Source organism: Choristoneura fumiferana, chromosome 6 (assembly GCF_025370935.1).
Source record: "Choristoneura fumiferana chromosome 6, NRCan_CFum_1, whole genome shotgun sequence".
Lineage (NCBI taxonomy): Eukaryota > Metazoa > Arthropoda > Insecta > Lepidoptera > Tortricidae > Choristoneura > Choristoneura fumiferana.
The window spans coordinates 13,032,912-13,056,739 of NC_133477.1; the positions used below are offsets into that span (position 1 = coordinate 13,032,912).

The 23,828-nt window shown below is 36.8% G+C and overlaps 1 protein-coding gene across 2 annotated transcripts in view; it reads right to left on the minus strand.

Moving 5' to 3' along the window:
* LOC141429108 (sodium-independent sulfate anion transporter) overlaps window positions 1–23,828 on the minus strand; it is a 52,270-nt gene that overhangs the window by 7,083 nt on the left and 21,359 nt on the right. For both annotated transcript variants that reach the window (XM_074089310.1, XM_074089309.1), the window contains exons 2-10: window positions 18,034–18,256; window positions 16,762–16,957; window positions 14,146–14,285; window positions 13,716–13,796; window positions 12,831–12,994; window positions 8,141–8,295; window positions 7,267–7,428; window positions 6,358–6,470; window positions 117–290 (exon numbers count right to left, since the gene is read on the minus strand). In XM_074089310.1, coding sequence (XP_073945411.1) covers window positions 117–290; window positions 6,358–6,470; window positions 7,267–7,428; window positions 8,141–8,295; window positions 12,831–12,994; window positions 13,716–13,796; window positions 14,146–14,285; window positions 16,762–16,957; window positions 18,034–18,234 — 1,386 coding nt within the window. In that variant the 5' untranslated portion in view covers window positions 18,235–18,256. The remainder of the gene's footprint in view (window positions 1–116; window positions 291–6,357; window positions 6,471–7,266; window positions 7,429–8,140; window positions 8,296–12,830; window positions 12,995–13,715; window positions 13,797–14,145; window positions 14,286–16,761; window positions 16,958–18,033; window positions 18,257–23,828) is intronic.

Sequence of the window (23,828 nt, forward strand, 5' to 3'; positions counted from 1 at the left end):
TACATACGACATTTCATCCAAATCCATTCAGCAGTTTTTGCGTGAAAGAGTAACAAACGTCCCATTTCGCGTTTGTAATATTAGTAGGATTAGTTTGGATTTAATTTCCCACTCACCGTTACTATCTCAGCCTCCATCTGCGGTCTCGCACTAGGATACAGCAGTAGGAGCACATTGATGACAACCCCCACTAGTATCCCCAGTTCCACGCCGACCACCAAGCAGACCGCGAACGTGGCAAAAGCCGGCACGAGGTCCGCCCGGCGCGACCGCCACATCGGCTTCACTACCTGTAATAAATAGTAAAAAAAAACTAAAAACACGCTTTTATATTGTAAATACCCTGGACACCTTCTTTAGAGTAGGGGGGGAGAGAGAGAGAGAGAGAGAGAGAGAGAGAGAGAGAGAGAGAGAGAGAGAGAGAGAGAGAGAGAGAGATAAACTTTGAAAGAAACGGTACACGTTTTTTTGCAAACGCCTATAAAGTAGGCTCCACTCAGCATGACTGGTTTTCGTAAAAGATAAATAAATAGGTACCTAATATGATTGCAATAAACACAGATGCAATAAGGATTCCAATGACAAATATTTCCAATTTATTCTCTCTAGAAGGAAGTTTGTAATTATTTCTCAATAACCTCGGCGGCTTCAGTTTAAACACCAAATCGAAGTTGGTCCGACCATATTTACAAATAAAATATATTTCTATTTCTATTCGCACCATGTGCGCTTCTATGCAAGGTGGTTCTTAACACGTGGTTCGCTCGCTCAAGACTTAAGTCACGACATTTACATTTAAATGCCAAGTAATTAGGACTATATGTCGTCTGAGTTTAAATTTCGTCGCGTTTGCGTGGCAAGTAAGACTCACTTTCAGTAAACACTAAATTATTTACCAAATATGACCTTGGCTTTTCTCTTTTTGAATTAAACCAGAATATTTCAGCAGGTGGCAGGTTAGTATTATCGTACTGCAAAAGTTTTCCTCCAGATGTTTTGATTCATAATGTATCCACTCGTTTTACGCGCTGTACCGTACCTCGACCAACGTATGAGTTATTTTCACGACCATAGTAAAAAAAAATCTGACAAACATTAAGGCAAACTACAACTTCTGAAATATACCGGATTAATTTTTCAATACAGTGTATCATTGTTACAAAAAAACTTGTATTTTTTGTGACTTACTACATCGCGATAAGCCGGGCGTCCCGCTGCGTATTCCACCAACGAATGGGCTAATGTAAAATGTGTTCCAGAATATTACTGATTACGCGATTGTAACCAAATATTGATCAACGTGCAGCATCGCTATTGGATGGAACTTGGCGTCAGGTTAAAGGTCCATGGAATGATTAAAACGGGACCGTCTACCGATAGTATAATCAGTTTTTATGATGTTGTAGTCAAATAAAGTGGTCATAGTTAGTGCAACACAGCTTATGGTTCTCTATAGAAATTACTGTTAGTTAAAGCATAAATAGGTCAAAATATAAGTACGAAAAAATAAATAACATTTGCAAAAAAATGCTTTGTTATTGTTATAACCTATTGTGATAAGTTTCTGCTTAAAATTACATTTTAACGCCAGTATGGATTGTCATCCAAACTACATATCCGTACCAAGTTTCGAAGTCGATGCCATCCACTGTTCAAGAGTTCCGCCTTGCGGAGACGACCTTGCCTGGACTACAAAAAATTCACAACCAGATTATTCTATAGTCGCCGAACTCATATCAGTATGCCAAATTTAGCTCAACCAGACAAATAAATGGAACCGACTACAAAACCCTTGAAAATATTTTTTTTGGTACCTACTAGCTCGAAGTCGGTGCCTCAGCAGGAGCCAGCAGGAGTGGAACAATAGTCGTCTACCTCACCTTCATACTATGGGTTTCAATCCCTCCTGCTGGGTCGTGCTGAGTCACCGACTTCGAGCTAGTAGGTACCAAAAAAAATATTTTTAAGGGTTTTGTAGTCGGTTCCATTTTTTTTGTTATTTTTTTGGAGTCGGTTTTACATTTTTGTTAAAAATTTCTTTATTTCTCACTTTTTAGTGATTCGTAGCCAAATTGCATCTCACAACGATTCCATTATGCCCAAATACGACTTAGTTACGTTGTTTTATAACAGAGTTCCGTTGCCTACCCCCTGGCTTCAGCATCAGATCAGTTCAAAAGAATTATTAACTTAGAGCTTCTTCGTAGTCGCTTATATAGGTATATTATTCATGATCGTTTATAGACGCGCGAGCATTACTTAGCTTTGACGAGTTCCATTGGTCATCTACGGTCTTCTTCATCAGGTCCAGGTTACCAAATGATACTTTCTGAATGTTAATGCTAAAAATGCCAAAATCGCCATAGGTGAGCCTATAAAATTTGAGGTTTGCCCTCGATTTCCCTAGGATCCCATCATCAGATCTTGACTCGGTGACAATGGGACCACCTCAGAAGAATACTCTTTCGAATAAAAAAAGAATTTTGAAAATCAGTCCACAATTGACTGATTAATCGGTGAACATACATAAAAAAAAATACAAACATTGGAACATAGAACCTCCTACTTTTTTGAAGTCAGGTAAAAATCAAAAGCCATTTTGTGTTTCTCCAATCAAATAAAATAATGTCCTGTTTTAACTTTTGTTATATCTACTCGTTGTAACCGATTCGAGTAAAATAACATGCACCTCACAAATAATGGTTAAACGAACCATAACATTAATTAACCGGCAATATTTTTTTACAGCACTTTGCATAACACGCAATAAAGCAAAACGTTGATTTCACTACATTACGCAATACATTAAAAAAATAAACAATCCATACCGGAAAAACATGTGCTCGCAATTATTTACGTAACGTATTGGCATTATTTTCATGAAAATATTCAAGTTTATTTGTATCATTAAAATAGTTGGCTTACAAATGTTACACCTGAATAGTGAAATGTGCCAATAAAAATATTTTTTTTATTTAAATATCCTATTTGAAATGAGAATGTCGACACTGATCACCGCTTGTTGTAAACAAGGTGTTAATTAAACAACTGAAAACCTGAAAGCAGTATGTTCAGAATCGAGAGTAGAATTGATAACACTAAACGGTGATTTTTAATCGGTGATCAGGTACTAATTTTTCGAATTTAGTTATTGATGGCGGTCACAATTAAGGTACACTTACATCCAACATTCAAAACTAAATTTAAACAGAAATTCTTTGTCATCCCTGTGTGTGTGTTTTTGTCCATAATTATGTTCACAACCTCTTTCAAAAGGTGTATACTTTAAATTATGAAGTTATGAGTACTTATGAATACTTAACAAGTTGTCATTGTCAAAGTTGTGAATATTGAAGTACGACTTATGAGGAATTACCCGTAAATGTATCTACTCCACTTCAATAATTAATGTGTTTAGGATGCCCATGTATCCCGTAGTTATTGGTTTTAATACGATAATTAATTGAAAATAATTAAAAAATGACCTAATTGCTTAAGACCTTGCCTGTTGAATTAAATTTGAGCTGGTTATTAATATTTTCCAACTCCTGATCACCGATTAAAAATCATCGTATTTTAAAGCAGGTAGTGTTTATATATCCCTTTTTTCACTGTGTCCAGTCTAAAAGTTACGAATACCGATACAAAAATACGCCAATTAACCGTTTCAGTAAGGCCGCATATAATTTAGAGAATTTTATCATCATCATCATCATCGCAGCCGTAGGACGTCCACTGTTGGACATAGGCCTCCCCCATAGACCTCCAGTTGCTTCGGTTGACAGCGGCTTGCATCCGAAAAAATGTAATACTAAATAATACTGGCAGTTTTTCTGTCAGTTATTTTTTTTAATAACGGCGAAGCGAAACTGGCAACCTGGCAAGTACAAATTACGAGTGTAGAGTCAGAAATTACGTCCAATTACTGACTTAGCAAAATATTCGATTACTAGCCTGCTACCCGCGACTCCGTGTGCGTACAATTCGTTTATCGCTATCCCGCGGGAACTATGCAATTTTTCGGGATAAAAACTATCTTATGTCCTTCCCCAGGACTCAAACTATCTACACCGAATTTCATACAAATTTGAAATAATGAATCCATTTGAAAAAAAAAAATGAAATAAACTAACTTAACATAAAAAAAGGCTGTTGGGGTATATCAGGTTTTCAGTTATTTAATTAACACCTTGTTTACGAAATTCAAAAAGAACTTTATTGCAAACTTTGACAATGAAGCCCTATTTTTTTTGTCAGTCAGTAGGTATGTGCCGAAACAACATTCTGATAAGCGATTTCCTGGCCAAACAGGTTAAGTACTTGGTAAGCAAACCTAAGTCGATTGAACTTTGTTTTCAGGAATATGAAAATACCACGCGATTTTTAGTCACCATTCAAATTTGCGTATTTGATTCGGTAAAGACAAAAAAACATTAGTTATTAAAGGATTTTTCATTGAATTATTGTCATTTTTGTTTTTTGTTGACTTTGCCAATCAGACTATTTAACAGATTCTATGAACAAATTTTCAAATTATAATAAAAGTAAGTAAACTAAGTGCTTAATGTGCTCTTTTATCGGTACTGAACTGAATGACATATTTATCGAAATTTTGATGGCGACAAAAGAATCTTCTTGTATATGTGTCGGTGCAAATAGATAGATCCATACTTAATAGTTATTTATGTGGCTGGTGCATAATGAGAGGCATTAAAGTACGAGTGTGGTTTTTTTGAAACGAGCCGAAGGCGAGTTTCATAATAAGATCACACGAGTGTTTTAATGCCTAATTATGTATAGCCGCATACATAACTTTATCTACATGCATATCATAAGTTTTCTATAATATGTTCAGATATGGCCTGTATTTTAACTTTGACTTTGACTTTGAATAATAATTATTATCTACATGCATGTCATAAGTTTTCTACAATATGTACAGATATGCATTGTTAACTGCAGGTGATACGATATTTGTGCAGGTTGTTTTGAAAGTGAAATAAAAATACTCATGACGCAAACAGAATACATAGGTAGGTAATTAAAATTTATATTTATTAATTGCATATCACATTTATACATAGCAGTTGTTGTTATTTATACCTAGTAGTTACTCTCGACTTTGTATATTAGAACTCAGGAGACCCACTTGCTCGTTTGCCATCCAGTCAAATAAATAAATAAACTTATCAATTGATATACAGCGAAATTAATTTTGAAACAAGTTTTGTTAACAATTATTAATTTTGACAGCAAGTACTTAATTATTGCACTGTCGCCGGAGTTTCAATATATGTACGAAAATTCAAAACAATCAGATCATTTTCAGTAAAATATTATCAGAAAGAACTGTTTATTGTTAGTTAGTACAGTCAAGTGCAAAATATGTTTCTATTTAAACTGCTTAAAAATATGTTGCCACAGCCTTATTATGTCGAATTTAGAGTGTGGTACACGCAGACTGTGTGCCACTGTGTCGGTTCTGTAAGATATCCACTTTACATTTAGGATGGAAAAGCGGATAAACCTATGCTAGGGAACCGACCCTACATATTTTTGACGCGCGTTGTATAACTACATATTTTTACATTACAATTTGGGTCGCCAGCCAAAAAGGTTAAGAGCCGCTGGTCTACAGTACAGTATACACTTGCATAAAATATCTGCCACAGAGGAGCGTGCAAAAATATCTGCCATAGAGGAGCGTGCAAAAATATCTGCCACAGAGGAGCGTGCAAAAATATCTGCCACAGAGGAGCGTGCAAAAATATCTGCCAAAGAGGAGCGTGCAAAAATATCTGACCCAGAGGAGCGTGCAAAAATGTCTGCCACAGAGGAGCGTGCAAAAATATCTGCCACAGAGGAGCGTGCAAAAATATCTGACACAGAGGAGAGTGCAAAAATATCTGGCACGTCCTACCGGCCCTAGAAATAGAGTCGTATCAGATATTTACGCACGCTTTGCTGTGTCAGATATTGGTGTTGGTGTTTCAAATCATATCAAGGGGCAAGACAACTGAACTGACAATAAGAGTAATAGGAATGTTATCACATTTCCCTTAACAATTGAAGTCCCACCTTTAGCCTCTCCCACTGTCAGTGAGCCTACATTTTCATTTTAAGTACGTTTTAGTAGATAACAGTACCCACTAATTATAGGTAAATTTTTAATACCAGAACCACTATCCACAATTTTTCTTAAAGTTTACTTCGTTATAGACTGAGCTCGGAAAATAAACAGGGCTTTTCAGCCACATGCATGGTCGCATTTACAGTTCCCGTGTGTGACATTTCTATCTCTCTTATTAGTAGGACTAATTACACTTTTGCATTAATAGAGATCTAATTTGGACTTACCTCATATTCTATCATAAATATCACAGCACAAATCACAACTGCGGCGAGTGCAGCCTTAGGAATGTAGTAGAAGTATGGAGTTAGAAGGCTCAGAGCTAGCAGTACTAGGGTACCTGGAATTAAAACAGTTTTTTAATATCTCTGTAAATTGTAGCCACTTAATAGGCCCGCCGTAATCCGGACCCGCTCCGTCCTATGTGTGGATTACGCTTTAGGCAGCCCGGTAGGAATTGAGTTGTTAAGGTGCCACGCCACTACTAATGGTCAGTATACGAGTAGGTTCCACCAGAGATGTGCGAGGATGTTTTGCAAAGAATGTGTTTTTAATGACCCAATAGAAACATTTAATTTACCTATGCTCACAAAGCACAGATCTAATGGAAAAGCTGAGCGCAGCGAAGGAGCCATATTGATAGCTTTCTTGCGCTTTTCTCTAAGAAACGAGTAAAAACTATAATTAGTTAGATTAGGTACGGTCGAACAAATTGAATCATAACCTATGGTGGAACTTTTTAATAATCAATTTCACTATGATTTCCTTGACAAATGTATGAGATGTCAACATGACATTATTAGCACAAAGGTTCCACCCTGGGTCATGATTCAATTTGTTCGACTGTACGTACTATAGGTGGAAGGTTAATGTCGCATTTAGACGGATGATGTCACATTACGCACATATTTCACGGTACATACCGCTATATGTATGTACTTACCGTGAATTACGTCCATTTAACTACATAAGTCTAAAAATCTACAAATAAATAAATAAATATTACCAGACCATGCTCCTATGAATGCTCACGGTAAACAATAAGCGGTAATATTTCACATCGACGGCGTCCGATAAGTTTCATGTAAAATATAAGATGAGACGCAAAGAGCAAGAACTAAATAATAGTTACCTACCTGTGTAAATACTTCCGAATTGCGTGGCAACGCCGCTAGCATGGTTGACGGCACTCCTCGAGAAGGAACCAGTGATGGGGAAGGCACCGACGAAAGACCCCAGAATGTTGGAGAGCGACAGGGTTAACAACTCTTGAGTTGCATCTACTGATTCTCCACTGGCTAGAAAATATTCAATATTAAAAAAAATATACAATTTAATCCAAGTGACATAGCTGTAACTAAACAAAGTTTGTACCTACAGTCAACGTCATAAATAAGTGATCACTTTTGAACCTTGTCATTTTAACGTCATATTTGAAAAGCCATACGAAATTATGTACCGACTGAAAGCGACAAGGTCCTCTCTCTCTCTCTCTCTCTCTCTCTCTCTCTCTCTCTCTCTCTCTCTCTCTCTCTCTCTCTGTTTTCTCCTAAGCAAAATGTACAAAATAGCCAAAAATAACTGGAAGTAAGCAATAAGAGCTAACTATATTCATAGTTCCCGCGGTATAGCGATAAACAAATTTACAATATCATATACAATACTGTGGCGTATCTTATTTTGAGTGGTTACTTTTCTTCCTTTTTCGACAACTCAAATTTCAAATCAAGTTTTGTGTTGTTTTTGTTTGTTTTGATTGGGCAGAAGCGTGAAATTTAGAATGTAGCGCGAAATTTTCATCAAATGAGACCATACAATTGAAAAGTACGAGCAATAAAGATTCGACTACTCGCTATTCATCGATCATACAATTAAAGAGGTATTGTAACAGTCACTTAAAACAAAAGAGAGTAAGTAAATGTTACTAAGAATTATAACCTCAGCTAGCACAACCATCTTATTTTAACATTGAACTAGAACTACATTAAAATAAGGTTCACTGTCCCTTACCGAAAGCTTTAGCAATAGCCACATTGCCCAGAACACCAATAATGGGGACTAGAATAATTGATGAGCCGAGCTCTGAACACATTTCGATGAATGATACGTAGTTCCCGTTAGAGTATGTACCGAAGGGCGGCATGTTCCACGATGGGAGACCTTCTCTGAAAACAAACGAGGCATCGTTATAATATTAGATAACGATAACGGACCGTACATTAACGGGTTACTTTTCTAAAAAAAAAAATAGTTCGTCAGATTATATAAAAATGAGACATTTTATTTCTTTTGACAATTAAACAAAAAAATATGAAGTTACACCCCTGTCTCCTGGCCAAAAGTATGGAGACAGGCTTATATAACAATAAAAGTCTGTGTTTTTGTTTTATTTGTGATTCGAAAACAAAGGAGTAAAAATGATAATAAATAGATAAATAAAGTTGTAAATTCAACATTTCGCAAAAAAACAAATAAAAAGGTCGATTTGTAGCTCCCAAATGTATATATTTTTTACTCTCGGATGTTTGAATACTTTTGGGTGTTCTTTTGAGGCCGCCTCAAGTAAGTTTTGCGTTACCAATACACAATAATAATAATGGAAACATTAAATACCCGCCTGCCTGCCTGCCTGCCTGCAGCGTCATGTATGTCTTTATTTGTTCTATGTTTGTTCCTATGTTTGTTTTTTATGGCGTTAAATAAATGTATTTTCTTTCTTTCTTTCTTTCTTTCAAATATAAAAAAAAAACATACGTTTGGCCTGGTAGTATAAGGAGGGTTACAGTGGATCATGGGTATCAGTAGATCTTTTGGTATAGTTTAATGTGTATTACACGCACGCCAGTGAGCAGTTGCGACATTGTTGCTCTTACATACCCCCGCTTGCCAAACTACCTAGTCATCGTCTCAGTATCGAAACGAGTGGTAACGTTGCAGTGCATCGGGCACCTTAGTAAGTACAAAAGTATATTTTAAAGCCATTTTCAAACATGTTTGGCTTCTGTTTGTGTCATTATTGTGTCATTACATAATTTGAATATTTTTTTCTGATTCTTTGATTTATAACGTGGGATTATATTACCATGTTTCAGTCTCACGTCAAATGTAAAATTTTATGCGTTTTTATTTTTACATCTTCTGTCATTGGGGAACACCAGATCAATTTAAATTGGGTCACAGTGGATCACGATCTACTATAAGTAACCGGTATAGGTGAGTTTTTTTAAAATTTTGTTTTTGTAATAAAAAAACATGAAATAGAAAAAAACACATTACTGTACATGTACCTACAAGCTTTAAAGAGAGCGAGTGAGTATAATTTACCTTGAAATGTAGCACAATTTTCTATGTTCTACGTCCAACCGTCACAATGCGAAGATAAGTTTATATTGTCTAATAAAAATCATTTAATTAAAGTAAAACCACTGTTTTCAATTATAATTTAGTGAATCCCGTACGATCCGTTGTACCTCAGATCCCCGATTCAGTGTCACCCAGGTATGGGTTTCAGTGGATCACGCGCCAATTTTTTTTTTAAATGTATATATTTTATTACTAAACTTTTCAAGTGCTTTTTCCTTGACTTTGTTTTTCAAACATAGATAGTAAACGTATGTTTTAAGAAAAAAAAGAGATTAAATCAGTTTGAAAAAAATCTGCTCCACTGTGACCCACTCTCCCCTAAGTACTACTAGCTATAGTTAAATTTCTGCGTGTAGTCACATGGTGCGACACTTTTAGGGTTCCGTACCCCAAAAGGAAAAACGGAACCCTTATAGAATCACTTTTTGTCAGTCTGTCTGTCTTTCAAGACCCTTTTTCTCGGGAATGCGTGGAGGTATCAAGCTGAAATTTATATCAAATTCTGAGGTTTACTGTCCCTTCAATCAAACACACAAATCAAACTTCTAAGCCCGTTGGCTTCAATCAATTTATGCTGCAATTTTCCGCAAATTTTCGAAACTCGCCATTGAATCAAAACCTACAGGGTACTTCCCGTGAACTCAGAACTTTGAAATTTGGTATGAAGGTAGCTATTACAACACAAACAACAAAAAAAGTTCGAAAATCTTGATTTTTTATGTCTGTCTGTAAACATCAATGACCAATATAATCTGACCCTACACTGCGTACATTTTGCTTAAGAGTAGGGCTCTGCAATTCTGCATACACTGGATGTATTAAAGCACTCGGAAAAAGCGAGAAATATCTTCAAGACACGATTCCCGTTTACTTAAATACCTATAAATGTATACGGAACCCTCGGTGCGCGAGTCCGACTCGCACTTGCCCGGTTTTTTAGCACAACGTGTGTCAAGGGCTCATGGCTCAAAGTGGTTCAGCTTTGTCATTTTTTATTTGATTGACAAAAGAAAAAATATGTGTCCAATATTTATGGTATGGTTAAATATGCTATTTCCTACATTTGGGTACATCCGACTAAAAATAATAATCTTTACTATTCCGGAATATACGGAATATAGTAATTATCGCGTAATTGTTGTCATCATATTAATTCAAGTATTCATGTTTCACAGTACCTAATGATAAATATACATACACCGTGTTGGGGCTTAATTAACGCACCTAAAAGTAATGTAATGTAAAGTTTCGCTGTAAGGATTCCCAAACTGTGCGCCGCGGCGCTCTAGGGCGCCCTGGACTGTCCCCAAGGGCGCCGCGTGAGGTTCCTTTTACCACGGAAACTTAAGCAAGCTGATGAAAATCATAATTGCTTATTTCAACTAGCTAGTCCCCCTAGCTGCAAGGGCGCCGTGGCAAAACACTAAACCTATATAATTACGTCGCAAACTGAAAAACTTTGGGAACCCCTACATTGTTAACTATACAAGATACTCGTAATGTAAATTAAGTCAAGAACAATTGTTACTTCAGCTGTTTTGCTTATTAATGCAAGTATTACAACACATAGGTACAAGTAGTATTGCATCTAGTTGATTTTGACATCGCTATAGATTCTTTTCTTCCAGTCCAAAACTGTCTTCAGTACCCACAGCCCTGTACAGTTAAATAAAAGGAATCGCGTACCAGAGTGGAACCTTTGTGCTACTGATGTCACATTGGCATTTCATACATCTCCCCAAGAAATCATAACGAAATTGATTATGAAAAGGTTTGTAACCCACCCACCCTGTAACACTATTCAGTTTCCTTGGCTGTACTTTTATAGCACATATAAAGGCTATAGGCATTTGTTTAATAGTAGACTTAATTTAAGTGCCACCATTTACTTATGTATCGGGACTGGAAACGATAAGGTCAATGAAGTACATTTGTTAGTGTACATTTAATCAGCTTTACAACTGGTTAAAAACCGTTTCATTTTAACTGACAAACTTATCGGCACGTTTCTTTTATTTTATTCCTTAGTAATAAATAATTGTAAACTATTCATAATGATGCTGGCTGTGTCAGTTAGTTATAAATAATAAATTCAGCAATCCAACATTAATGTATTTGAACGAAAATCTAAGTAAAAATACCATTAGGTACTTAGTGCGTTGGGCGCTACTGTCGTGAGCGCACTCATCTTGAAAAGGGCATTCCGAAATTACCGAAACTAGTCGAACCGATCCTGATTTTTAATCGTTAGTTGATCCGTTTATTTTTCTGTTTATAAATATAAGTATTTTAGTAGGCTCAAAGAAGCAGTGTGTGTACTTGCACAAGTTTAAACAATCTATAGCCTGTTCCAAGAGTTTCAACAGTAGCTGAAAAAACTTACTATGGACAAACTTTCGCATGGTATCTCTCAACGTCATTCTGAAACATGATACAACTAGTTTTATTGTCTTGAATGACCGTTAACAGCACATATGTACTTTGCAAGTTTGTACTAAGAGCAAATGATAAACAAAATTACTTCTTCAATGTTTATTTTTACGCCTGCCGTTGGAACAGAGTATACGTGCCTAGCAGATCTATAACCTAGCTAATCGCAACCCATGAATAATCAGAATAGTTTCTTACGTGTCTGAAACAAATTCGAAATCAATATAAAGGAAACCATGCTTTAGCTACTCAGAATGACTCAAGTGATACCGTACAATGTAACCTGCCAGGTTTAGAAATACCAACCGTAATAATAAAAAAAAAACGCGAAAGTGTAAGAAAAAGGTGGTCAATCCAGAACTGACTTTAGTTGCAACATGACTGGTCTGTCTGCGTTTGCAGCTTACTGCTTTCAGAGTAAAAAACGGCAACTGAAAAATAAGTGACATTTGTGGCTTTTAGTTACTTTATGTTACGATTATCCCTAGCAGTCTTTGCAAATGTGACAGGGGTCGTAGTATGATTCTACATTAATACCCTTTAATTTTCGCGTAGGTAAAGTTAATTTCTACATGACAATAAAGGCCTAACTTACTATTTAATCAAGAAATAAGACAAATAATTATGTTCAGTAAACTGTGTAAAAGATTATTAATTTATGACGCTTTTGTGTTGTTAATTCTACATTTATAGCAAAAGAACGTTAAATATAAGTTTTTGGGAATCTCTCTTATGTGTCACTTCAATGCTACTCAGTTCATTAATAAAATTGTGAACTTATATTACGCGCAAAAAAAATCGGTTGGCTAGAAAGTAAAGCTAGTTTCTATCAATGAACTAAGCCGTGTCAAAGTTAACGTCCAAGTAAATGAGGAAAACACGTTGTATATGTAAATAAGTATCTTACCTCACTGTGCCCGTGAGCTGGAAAGGAGCCCGACCGTACAGCTCAAACACGAAAGACAATAGAGAACATATTATGACGACAATAGCGTTTCTCGAAGTAGACAACAACCAAAGCGTCTTCTTTAGTCCTTTCTTATTCCGAGACAAATTTATGTCCTTCATTTTCTGCAAGAAAAACAAATCATGTTCACCAATAATAGTTGATGTGTTATGAGTTATGAATCTTCATCTATAAGAGAAGGATTACTGTAAAAGTGCATAAAAATATCATTTTTTTAATTTCATCGGAAACTGGTAATTAAACATCGCAAGCTTCTCCAGGCTTGACTAGAAAAATATATGGCTTAGGAGTACCTGTAGCCTTTAGTATTTTACTAGCTATTGCTCCCAACTTCACTCGTATGCCGTGGGAACATCAAACGTTTTTGGCATGAAATATACTCATCATCAGTACCAGTAGATCATCATCATCATGTTAGCTGAAAGACGTCCACTGCTGGACATAGGTCTCCCCCAAGGCTCTCCACTCAGGCCGGTCTTGTAATTTCCGCATCCATCGCGATCCCGCGATTTTAACCAGGTTCGCTCCATCTTATTGGAGGCCTACCGAGACAGCTCGTCTCCCGGTCCGCGGACGCCATTCGAGAACCTTCTAACGCCAGTCCTGCGAGCAGCCCACTGCCACTTCAGTTTAGCAATTCTTCGGGCTATGTTGGTAACCTTAGTTCTACTGCGGATATCATCATTTCTGATTCTATCCCACAGAGAAACCTCGAGCATAGCCCTCAGATCTGATAGTAGATCAGTAGACTTTAAGTGTACAATCAGCAAAAAAAGGCCGTATTCAACAAAAAAGGTAAAAATTATTTGTTTAATATTCACTTACACGCATTAGCAGTAAAATTATGATGCACGAAATACCCAAAGTGCTGTCCGACATTTTTGCGTTCGGTAAATTAGTAAAAACCTGTAAAAAAGATACACTAAAATAAAATACTGCAAGAACAATTGATTTTTAGCAAAAGTATGCTTGCAAATTATGTTTTTATTATAACACTAAGAAAGTATATGTATATGTTTTTAAGTATGTATCTATCTATTTAAGTATGCAAATAGATAGATACATACCGCGACCGGGGATCGAACCTGGGACCTCAATCTTCTTAGTCAGGTTCTCTAACCACTGGGCTATCAGCTCGTCAATCAGTCGTTGATCAATCGATCACATGCATGCTTTGATAGTCAAGCCATCACTGCCACGGCCTACTGTAATAATCATCGGCTGTAAATCCAAACAAAATGGGCCTAAAACTCACCATTTTGATAGTATTAATGAACCCTCCAGACTTGAACTTCAACCCGAGTAAACCTTTGAGCTGTGATACGGCGATAATGACTGAAGTCGCAGATGTGAAGCCGACCGTAACTGGCACCGATATAAAATCTATCAGAACACCTGATAGAATACAGGAAAAAGTATTGATTAAAAAAGCTATTACATAATAAATAATGTCATGAAGGTTGATAAAATAAACAATGCAATGATTAATAGCATAATTGCATGAAACCAAACTCGTTTGATTGACTGATATTGTTACGCTTTGTTTTTTTTGCATTAGAAACTTATTTACAATTCAAAAACACATTTATAACAAAAGTAACACAACTACTGCGCTACTAGACTAGCGCAATTCAATTAGGATATATTATGACATAGTAATTTATATTGTTAAGGTTCTTTAAATACCAGTAATTATCTTTTTATAAGAAGTTTTCAATGCACAGCACTGGAACATGATGCACTTTTTTTTTACCGCCTGGATGGCAAACGAGCAATTGGGTCTCCTGCCTGATGGTAAGAGATCACCACCGCCCATAAACATCTGCAACACCAGGGGTATTGCAGATGCGTTGCCAACCTAGAGGCCTAAGATGGGATACCTCAAGTGCCAGTAATTTCACCAGCTGTCTAACTCTCCACGCCGAAACACAACAGTGCAAGCACTGCTGCTTCACGGCAGGATTAGCGAGCAAGATGGTGGTAGCAATCCGGGCGGATCTTGCACATGACAGAAAGAAATATTTTTGCTTTAATTTGATTTGTGGTTGGTTGTGGTTGGTATTTGAGGTTTATATATGCATTTATATTTATTCAAATGTTTTGCTCTATTTGTCGATCCTTGTTTTTTGGATTGCTCCTCTACTACTCAAAGGTTGACTGGCAGAGATCCCTGCAGGGATAAGACCGCCTTTGTACTTAACACAACTTTTATTTATGTAACCTTTTTGTTTTTTCCTTTTTGTACAATAAAGAGTATAAACAAACAAACAAACATTTGTACTTTAATGTAATTTTGTTCATATTTTTGCTTTAATGGTTTAATTTAACGGATTTATTTTAATTCAATTTGTTTTCATGTGTCGGATTAATCTCGTTTAATTTCTATATATTTATTTAATTGTAGGTATCTTACATAAATTAAGCTATTACTAACAATAATGGGCATTGCCTGAAACAAAAATATTTGAATTTGAATAACAAGTACCTCAGTATTTCATCGCTAAAATACCCGAAGTAAAGATAATAATTTCTAAGTTTGAGATCGTGGGAAGAGTATTGTTTTAAAAAAAATGTGTATTTTAACGCATTTTGAATTTTTAATAACCAAGTGGAAAATAAAAATATATTTACTATGAAGAGACTTAACACAAAGACCGCTCTTTTTGGATGCTCTCGGGTGCAGTCCATTATTATTACCGTTGATATTGCTCATACAGAAAAAATGCTTCCCTGGTGGAACTTCACGGCGCTCTAAACGAGAAATTGGAGTAGAAACTTGCTAATTGCCTGCCATATGCATTAGGCCCCCATTTCCGTCTTGTGGTAAAAGTAAATACCGTAGCCAATGCGAGTACAAATAAAATCGTGTAATTATTTAAACAGGACTGTATTCCGGTAATGCGGCTTGATCTACCAGAAACCTTCCCTTTTATAGATTACAAAGATGCGATACAGTTATTTTTACGAGTACAAGCTTTTATATAACTTGCCTTGTTTATTTATTTGGGTCAAATCTTGTAAGTTAAATTTGACCCACTTCCAGTGGTCGGATTTACCTGAAGTTTGGCATACTTGTGTAAATTTGGTTACCATACAATAATCTGGCAGTGACATCTTGATGGTGCAGCCAGCAGATGACTATCAAAATTCTGAATAAGTATTATGTTTATGCATGGTTTATGCACATTAAAGTATCCGAAAACTTCACGACACCTAATTGCTAAGCTGTTTTGGTGTGCAGTCACAATATCATATTAGCTTGGTAAATTAAGTTCTTGGTAACAATACGGTATTTCACTATTTTGTAATGTTTTATAAATTAAAACTACACAATGCCTGTTATCGAATAGAAAAACAATTTTTAAGCTACCTTTACAAATAACAAAGTTATAAAGGTTTGAAATTCAAGATTAGACAGAGAAGGACATACTGGCATGTGACGTCACACGCCAGTACCGCCCCGCCATACTTGCTGCATAGAGAAAAGCGTTTGAGAAAGAGACAGGTATATAGATTTTTCAAAAAATCACTATAAATCCAATTTTCAACCGATTTAAATTTTCTCTTCGCTAAACACTATCTGTAAGTCTATATTTTCATAATAATATTAAGATATGGCAAAATCAGGAGTTGTCAAATACCGTATTATTCGCAGCTAAAACATACATTTCGCACAATGTTCCTTCTTACGAATAATCTTTAACACAAGACGCAATAAATTAACATTTAATCACAACCGTTCCTAATAAGCAGACGGGAAAACACCGAAAAGGGGATTGCAGCATACGCTCACTGAGTTTTATTGCCTTGTGTTACGGCGCAAACTCAAACTCTCGTGTATCGAGATACAAGAATATTTTTTTCCACTTACCCAAATGTAACATCCCCATAGCCAATTGGACAACGCCTGTGAGGAAACAGAGCAGTATCGCGTACTCAGCACCCCTCCCTTGGATCTGTTCGTACGTCATTAGTGCTAATAGAGCTGTGGGCCCGAGCGTGATGTCCTTACATGAGCCGAATATGACGTAGACGAAGCATCCCATGAATGAAGAGTATAGGCCATCCTGGAAACATGGACAGGTTTAAAATGTATCATCATCATCATCCCAGCCTATATACGTCCCACTGCTGGGCACAGGCCTCCTCTCAGAACAAGAGGGCTTGGGCCATAGTTCCCACGCCACGTTAAAATGTATACAATTTTTTAAATAGGAAGAAAAGAGTAGCGAAAATAATGTTTTTGATGTATGGCAGCACTGACTTGCAAAAAGACGTAACGGATACGTCCGGATACAATCTGGTTTTTATTTTTCAAGATAACGATGGTGTCCACAAATAAAAGCTGTCCATAGGAACAAATCTTCTCGTACTATTCAATATGTGAGCTTGTCGTCAGCCATACTTGCAGATGCTATCAAGTTAGTCGCAGTGTGAAAGTGTGTACCTACTGCGGGTCGCAAAATTACCTATCAGTAGTTTGCTCTACATATACGAGTAAACCGACGAATAATTTTAAACTTTGATTTTAAGCTACAGCTTTTACAAGAATGGCAATTTTAAGTTGAAAAAAGAAGAGTGCAATTAGAAACATTTTCCTATTTTACATCTTAAGCGCCTGGGCGACCGAGCTTTGCTCTGGATTATTTTTTTTTGTTAAAGGAAAACGTAAACTAAATAAAATGTATAAATAAAAGGAAATAACTACGTCTGACTTAGATTAGAATCCTAGATCTCCAGTTAGCAATTCCAAAACTATACCGCTAATCATCACACGCCGATGAAAGAGCTATCTAAATTATCGATCTTAATGCGCGTGTTCATAAAAAAAGCCACAAAAGCTCGAAAGCAAGCTTTTTTTCAACGTAACCAAGCTAAATAGATCGATTTTTCGCCCCAAAAGCCTCCATATAGCAAATTTCATCGAAATCGTTAGAGGCGTTTCCGAGATCCCCAAAGTAAATAAATATACAAGAATTGTTCGTTTATAGATGTCACATTAATGTGGGATCCATTGGAGTTTTTAGAGAGAAGACAAACTCGGAAGAAACTTCAACCATTGTCACGAAGACTCATGAATTTATCATTTTCAAAGTCAAACACGATCCTGCGGATAATGAAATATTCAAGATCTTTGGCTTACCTGAGGGTCCAAGCCGGCTAGTGTAGCGTACGCTAGTGCTTGCGGTATGACTGTGAGCCCAACTGTTATACCAGCTATCAAATCTGCAACGGCTTTATCTGAGTTATATTCAGGCAGCCAGTTCACTATAGGCAGTCTTTTGTTCAATAGCCGTTTGCACCAAGGCTGGTTTTTAAATCGATTTTTGGATGGCGACGGCATCTTTATATTGTGTTAGCAGTACCTGGCAACAAATGAAAAATATAAAATACTTATTAAGTATTCTAGTTGTTACTCACGGGGTTTACTGAGATTGAAATTAAGTCACACTAGATATACGGTATGAAAAGCCGACAGCGAAATTAGAGGAATATAGGCCGTAGCTAAAGACGCAGCTTTTAGCTCCAAAAGCTGACATGCGAATGTCAAACATTAAAACAGAGAGGTTCGTGGTTCGTATCAAATTACAACTTTCCAGGAACACGATCTAACAATAAATTACATGTCTAAAGTTCAGAATACTCCCATATTCGTTGTACTCGCTTTACTGAGTATACTTTTATTTCTAACAAAATGAAGGAGCGGGTTTGAAATAAGTTTTGTAGGTAATTGACTCGCGTATGTACGAGTACGTACGTCGCTGCTAAAAGTTTCCAAACAGTGGGACGTGTTTATCGTAAATTCGTAGAAACGACAAGGAAAGGAGCCCAGCGAAGCTAATGCTCCATTTGTGTGCTGGCTGACCATACTTAGTCAATATATGCTAGGGCGCTGACGGTCGGATTAATGCGCCCCACCTTCCCGCGAAGGCCCACAAAGCTCTCCTGGAGGGAATATTGGGGCAGTTGATTTAATTTAAGGCCCTTTGTGTCGCACACTTCCAATTTCCTAATAAACGGGTCCGCGCTAAACACGACCGTCCGAGAACAAAGGCGAGCAGGCAGTTCTTACAGATGAAAGGGCCGCAATATTGATGCTGCCTAGTATGTATTATTGTTCAAAATGACAAATATTACGCATTATTGTGGAAGCTTACTAAGCTCCCTATTTGAGCTTTGTGTCCGGGATTAAAAAGACCCCGCCGGGTAAACTTGGGTTATGTATGATTATGATTGTTAGGTGTACGTTAACATTTTGGTATTCTTACGTATTTCTATGAAATGACTAAACGGTATCGTCAACTCTTCGTATTTCGATATCTAATTCCCAAGAGACTATAATCCCATCACAGAGGAGTGACAAAGTTACGATTGACGAAATCCAATTACAGCAATAGTCCGAACGGAAACATCTACGACGAGTAGATAGTTAGGTGTATACAAGACTACAAAATATAACAGAAACTTGCGAGTTTTGCAAAGATTGGTGGAATGAGTTTCGGAGGAAACAAATCAATTACTGTCATTTCTGTTCAGTGGAATACGTAACTGGCAAAGGAAAATAACCTATTAAGGTGTAGTCGGGCCGAACGGGAACCTTTGGTCGCGTTCCCGATGATATTGTGGCTGGCGGTGTTAATTTGGGATGAGATGTAACATTGGCTGATTGCTAATAAACCTTTGGTGAACAATGTCGTAGGGGCGCTTTGTTGCCACATTCAGGTAGGTCTAACCAATTATTTGCCTGGCATCGGATCGGGATTTCCATTAACCCTCGTGTTTACATTTTTACATAATAAGGTTTAGAATATAACGTAGCAAGTATTTTACTACCTACAGTAGATAGATTTATTTGTTTATTCCAACAAAAATATACAGCATTGCAGTAAACACTAATGCGCTGTAAAATTAAAATTACACAAACAAAAAGACATAAAATACATTTTAAAAAAAAACTATGAATGAATACGTATGTATGAGTACGTAGGGTACAACTTTTTTTACACTTAAAAAATAAATTTGTCATCATTTCGCTGTTCGAAGTTCAAAGCCAGGAAAATTATAGAAAATTGCAAGAGTTTCCATTGCAATTGACCAATCAACGACAATGACAATTGAATATTATTAGCGCCGTACAATAATTTGCGGGATTTATGTGGCCCTGGTGAAGCAATTTGTTTCGCTAAAAGTTAATTTGTATGCATTATGAAGTTTACCCACTTTCCGATTTCCTGTTATTAAATTAACTAGTGGATGTACATAGTATATTAATACCATTTTATCATAATAAGACTAGCAACTAACGGACATATATTCCTTATTCTAACCCGTAAAATTCAAAAAATATCATTCATATCCCGTCCGTAATGTTATGAATGAAAGTGAAAATATGTGAGCATATGAATAAGTAGGTACGTGAGTGTATTTGTTACTATTTCCCACTAAAACGGACAAATGGATTTGGATGACATTAAGTATGCAGACAATGGAATCTCTAGAATAACACACAAGACTACTTTTTAACCCCCGACGGTGTTATAAGTTTGACTGCTATATGCATCTGTATGTCTGTGTGTCTGTCTGTGGCACCGTAGCTCTTGAACGGGTGGGCCGATTTGAATGTGTTTTATTTATTTATTTGAAAGCAGGTTTTCTAGCGATGGTTCTTAGACATGTTTTATCAAAATCGGTTCAGCCATTTTTGAGATATTGAAATTTGAAGTGACAATGTCGGTGTTTTCCAACATTTTCTTGATATTCCGGGATCGATTCGCACACACGTAAAGTCCCAAAATTTTAATGGCAAAATATAATTATATTGCTCGGATTTTCGTCATACAATGGGAATGAAGGCCTCGATGCAGTTTCCGGGATTTCCCATAGGAATAGTAACACCCTGGAATTTAATTTGAGTCCACTCGAGCAAAATCGCGGATGAAGGCTAGTTAAACTAGGTATATCGGCTTAATAAAAATAAGGCAACATAGAATATCTTTCTTTTGCCGCCATAGAACCTAGTCATCTCGTGACATTTAGGTGTGTCATTCGATAATCATTGTTATAAACGAACTAGTGCAGTTAAGATTTTTGAAAATTCATACATATTCAATAGGAACATCGGGATAAATCAAGGAGCCTATGTTATATTATATTCCAGAGGTTCAGCTATCGACATACCGAATTTCATCAAAGATGCCCAGCTCTTTTAGCGTTAAGGAGAAACAAACATACACAAATATGCACACACACATACACGACCTTTCATATTTATAATATTAGTGGGATAAAATTATTTACTATGCTTTTGCCCGCAGCTTCGCCCGCGTGGAATTCGGTTATCGCGCGCTGTTCCCTCGGGAACTGCGCATTTTCCGGGATAAAAAGTAGACTTTCCCTCATCGGGTAAATTTTCACCTATGACGGCATTGTAATACTGAGGCCCCGGTAACGTATTACTATCAAATTTTTCATACGTTTCGTCGTCCATTAATATGCATTGGGATTTGTCCTGCAGCAAAATGTTGTACAAGTTGTGACACCTTTTTTTGGAGCGTATTTGCTGCTCGGCACTTCTTTTTCGAATTTTTTGCTTCTTGTAGGATCGTATATCATTTCTCTTCTTGATATTTTGTACTGTGCTAACTAACTTGCTCTTTCTTAGCAATATCGCGAACAGACATGTATTTTTTCGATGTTAGCAGCCTCAGCACATTTTTTTTGCTTTGCTTTGTGGCGTGATTTTGGTAAATCTTCAACCGTATGATACCTACGTACTCTCCCTAAATTTTTAATGATTTGGTATACATCTGACTTGGAACATTTAAACATTTTTGCAATTTTCCGTAGTGAATATTGACCTGTGCACCATTTTGGCAGAATCAATTTGTGATTAACAAAACTATTGACAGACAGACTATTGGTGAAAGCATAACATAACTATCAACTGTTTATAGAAATAGTGTGAAAGTCAACAACCCGCTTAGTAAATTGAACAGGCCTTATAAGTATGGATAAATAGTTCCATGGTGGCGGAGGCATGAGTTGACTATAACTATATACCATATCTGTAGAGATTTTTATTATCTTTCCCAAAAATTGTACTCAGAAGAGTAATAAAATAAAACTGACAGATTCACCCAGAAGGGCATTCATGTTTTAAAATTTTATCCGCCTTGATTGCTAATAAAAATGTCTCCGCTATCGAAGTAATATTTAAGCTTTACGACCGCTTGCCATCGGCGCCATCTATCGCATACTAAACGCCTATCTGGGAGCTGGCAATAATTTCTTCTCCCAAGATGACGATCTATCATTTTGGGGTTTGGGAGACGTTAGCCACGTTATTCCCCGATCAATCCGTCGGTCGGGCTGTCGGGGCGTCGGGCCGTCGTCTGTCGCGCGATCCGTCAACGTCGCCGTGACGAATGTGTCGCTGACTTCACGGAACTCCGGATGATAATCCGTGAACCACCCCTCGGGGACGAGGTGAGAGACGTTTTTTTTTCAACGTGATTATGTTCACAAGTGGGCGAGTTCATGGGTGTTATGAGAAGAATTTTATTCAAACACTAGCCTTTACTCGCGGCTTCGCTTGCGTTAACCATCAGTTCAGGCAGTTAAATTGAAATTAACGTAAGTACCAAACTTCAAGTCAATTCGCTCATTATAGAAGTGACATTCAATTTGCAAGATTTGACCTTAACAATCGCAACCTGCCTGCGGCTCGGGGTTCTGGTCTGCTCTCCTCATAAATGCTCCTGTGGCAGTGACGTCGACCGGCTAGGACATCACGTACTTTCTTGCCAAAAGACTGCAGGCCAGTTCTTCAGACATGCTGGACTAAATGTCATCATACGCTGCTCCCTTACCACCGCTAACGTGCCATCTTTACTCGAGCCCGCAGGTATTGCAAGAGACGATGGTAAGAGACCGGATGGTATGACTTTGATTCCATGGAAGATGGGTCGAATGCTTGTGTGGGGTGCTACTTGTACTGACACGCTGGCTCCGTCCCATCTCCATGGAACCTACAACAAAGCTGATGCAGCATTTGAAGCGGCTGAAACAGCGAAATTGATCAGATATAGGGCTCTAGGGTCCGAATACGAGTTTGTCCCGGTCGGTGTTGAGACCCCTGATCCGTGCGGTCCTTGCTCTCTGAAGCTTTACAAAGAAGATTATCTAAGAGGTTAGTTAGACATCACAGAAGACCGAAGAGCTAACAGATTCTTCGGACAAAGAAGGCTGAAGGCTCCTTATACCAATGGATGCTGTTTTAAAGAAAATAGTTTTTGTTTTCTTTTGTTTGTTGTAAGTAGGTATTTTAAGTTTAGGATATTTTTATTTTTATTTAATTCTTATTTACTGTTATCTGTACATTGTAAATTATTTGTCTAGATGAATATAATATCCTTAATAAATAAACATTGCAACTTAAATAAAAATTGTAAAGTGGTCAATATCTAAGAAAAATAAATTAACGCTGCACGCAATATTAATAATAATATAATAATAGCTCCCTAACAACGGCTACGAGTACATCAAAATTGTTAATGTTTTCCTTAATCTCGATATTGGCGGTACCAATAATTAAACATTAACACAAGACATGAACACAAGCAAATAACTACCTCATTTAAATAAATGTCAAATTCAAATTCAAAATTGTTTATTGCATGTCACATTACAGGCGTTAGGATGGAATGTCTTAAATAAACATGTATTTAGGCAAACACACATTTACCATAAACAAAAATTTACATCAAGACAAGATTAAATCAAATTCAACTTTAATCAGTTCAATTCCCAAAAGAAAAAGAGTTTCACGTGGAAAATTAGTCGTTCCTGTGGCTTTCTATTGTATACTCGTAATTAGTTGGCAGAGCTCAATACAAACAACAATGCATAGTAAATTATACACGTCGTCTTTCCCAAGTA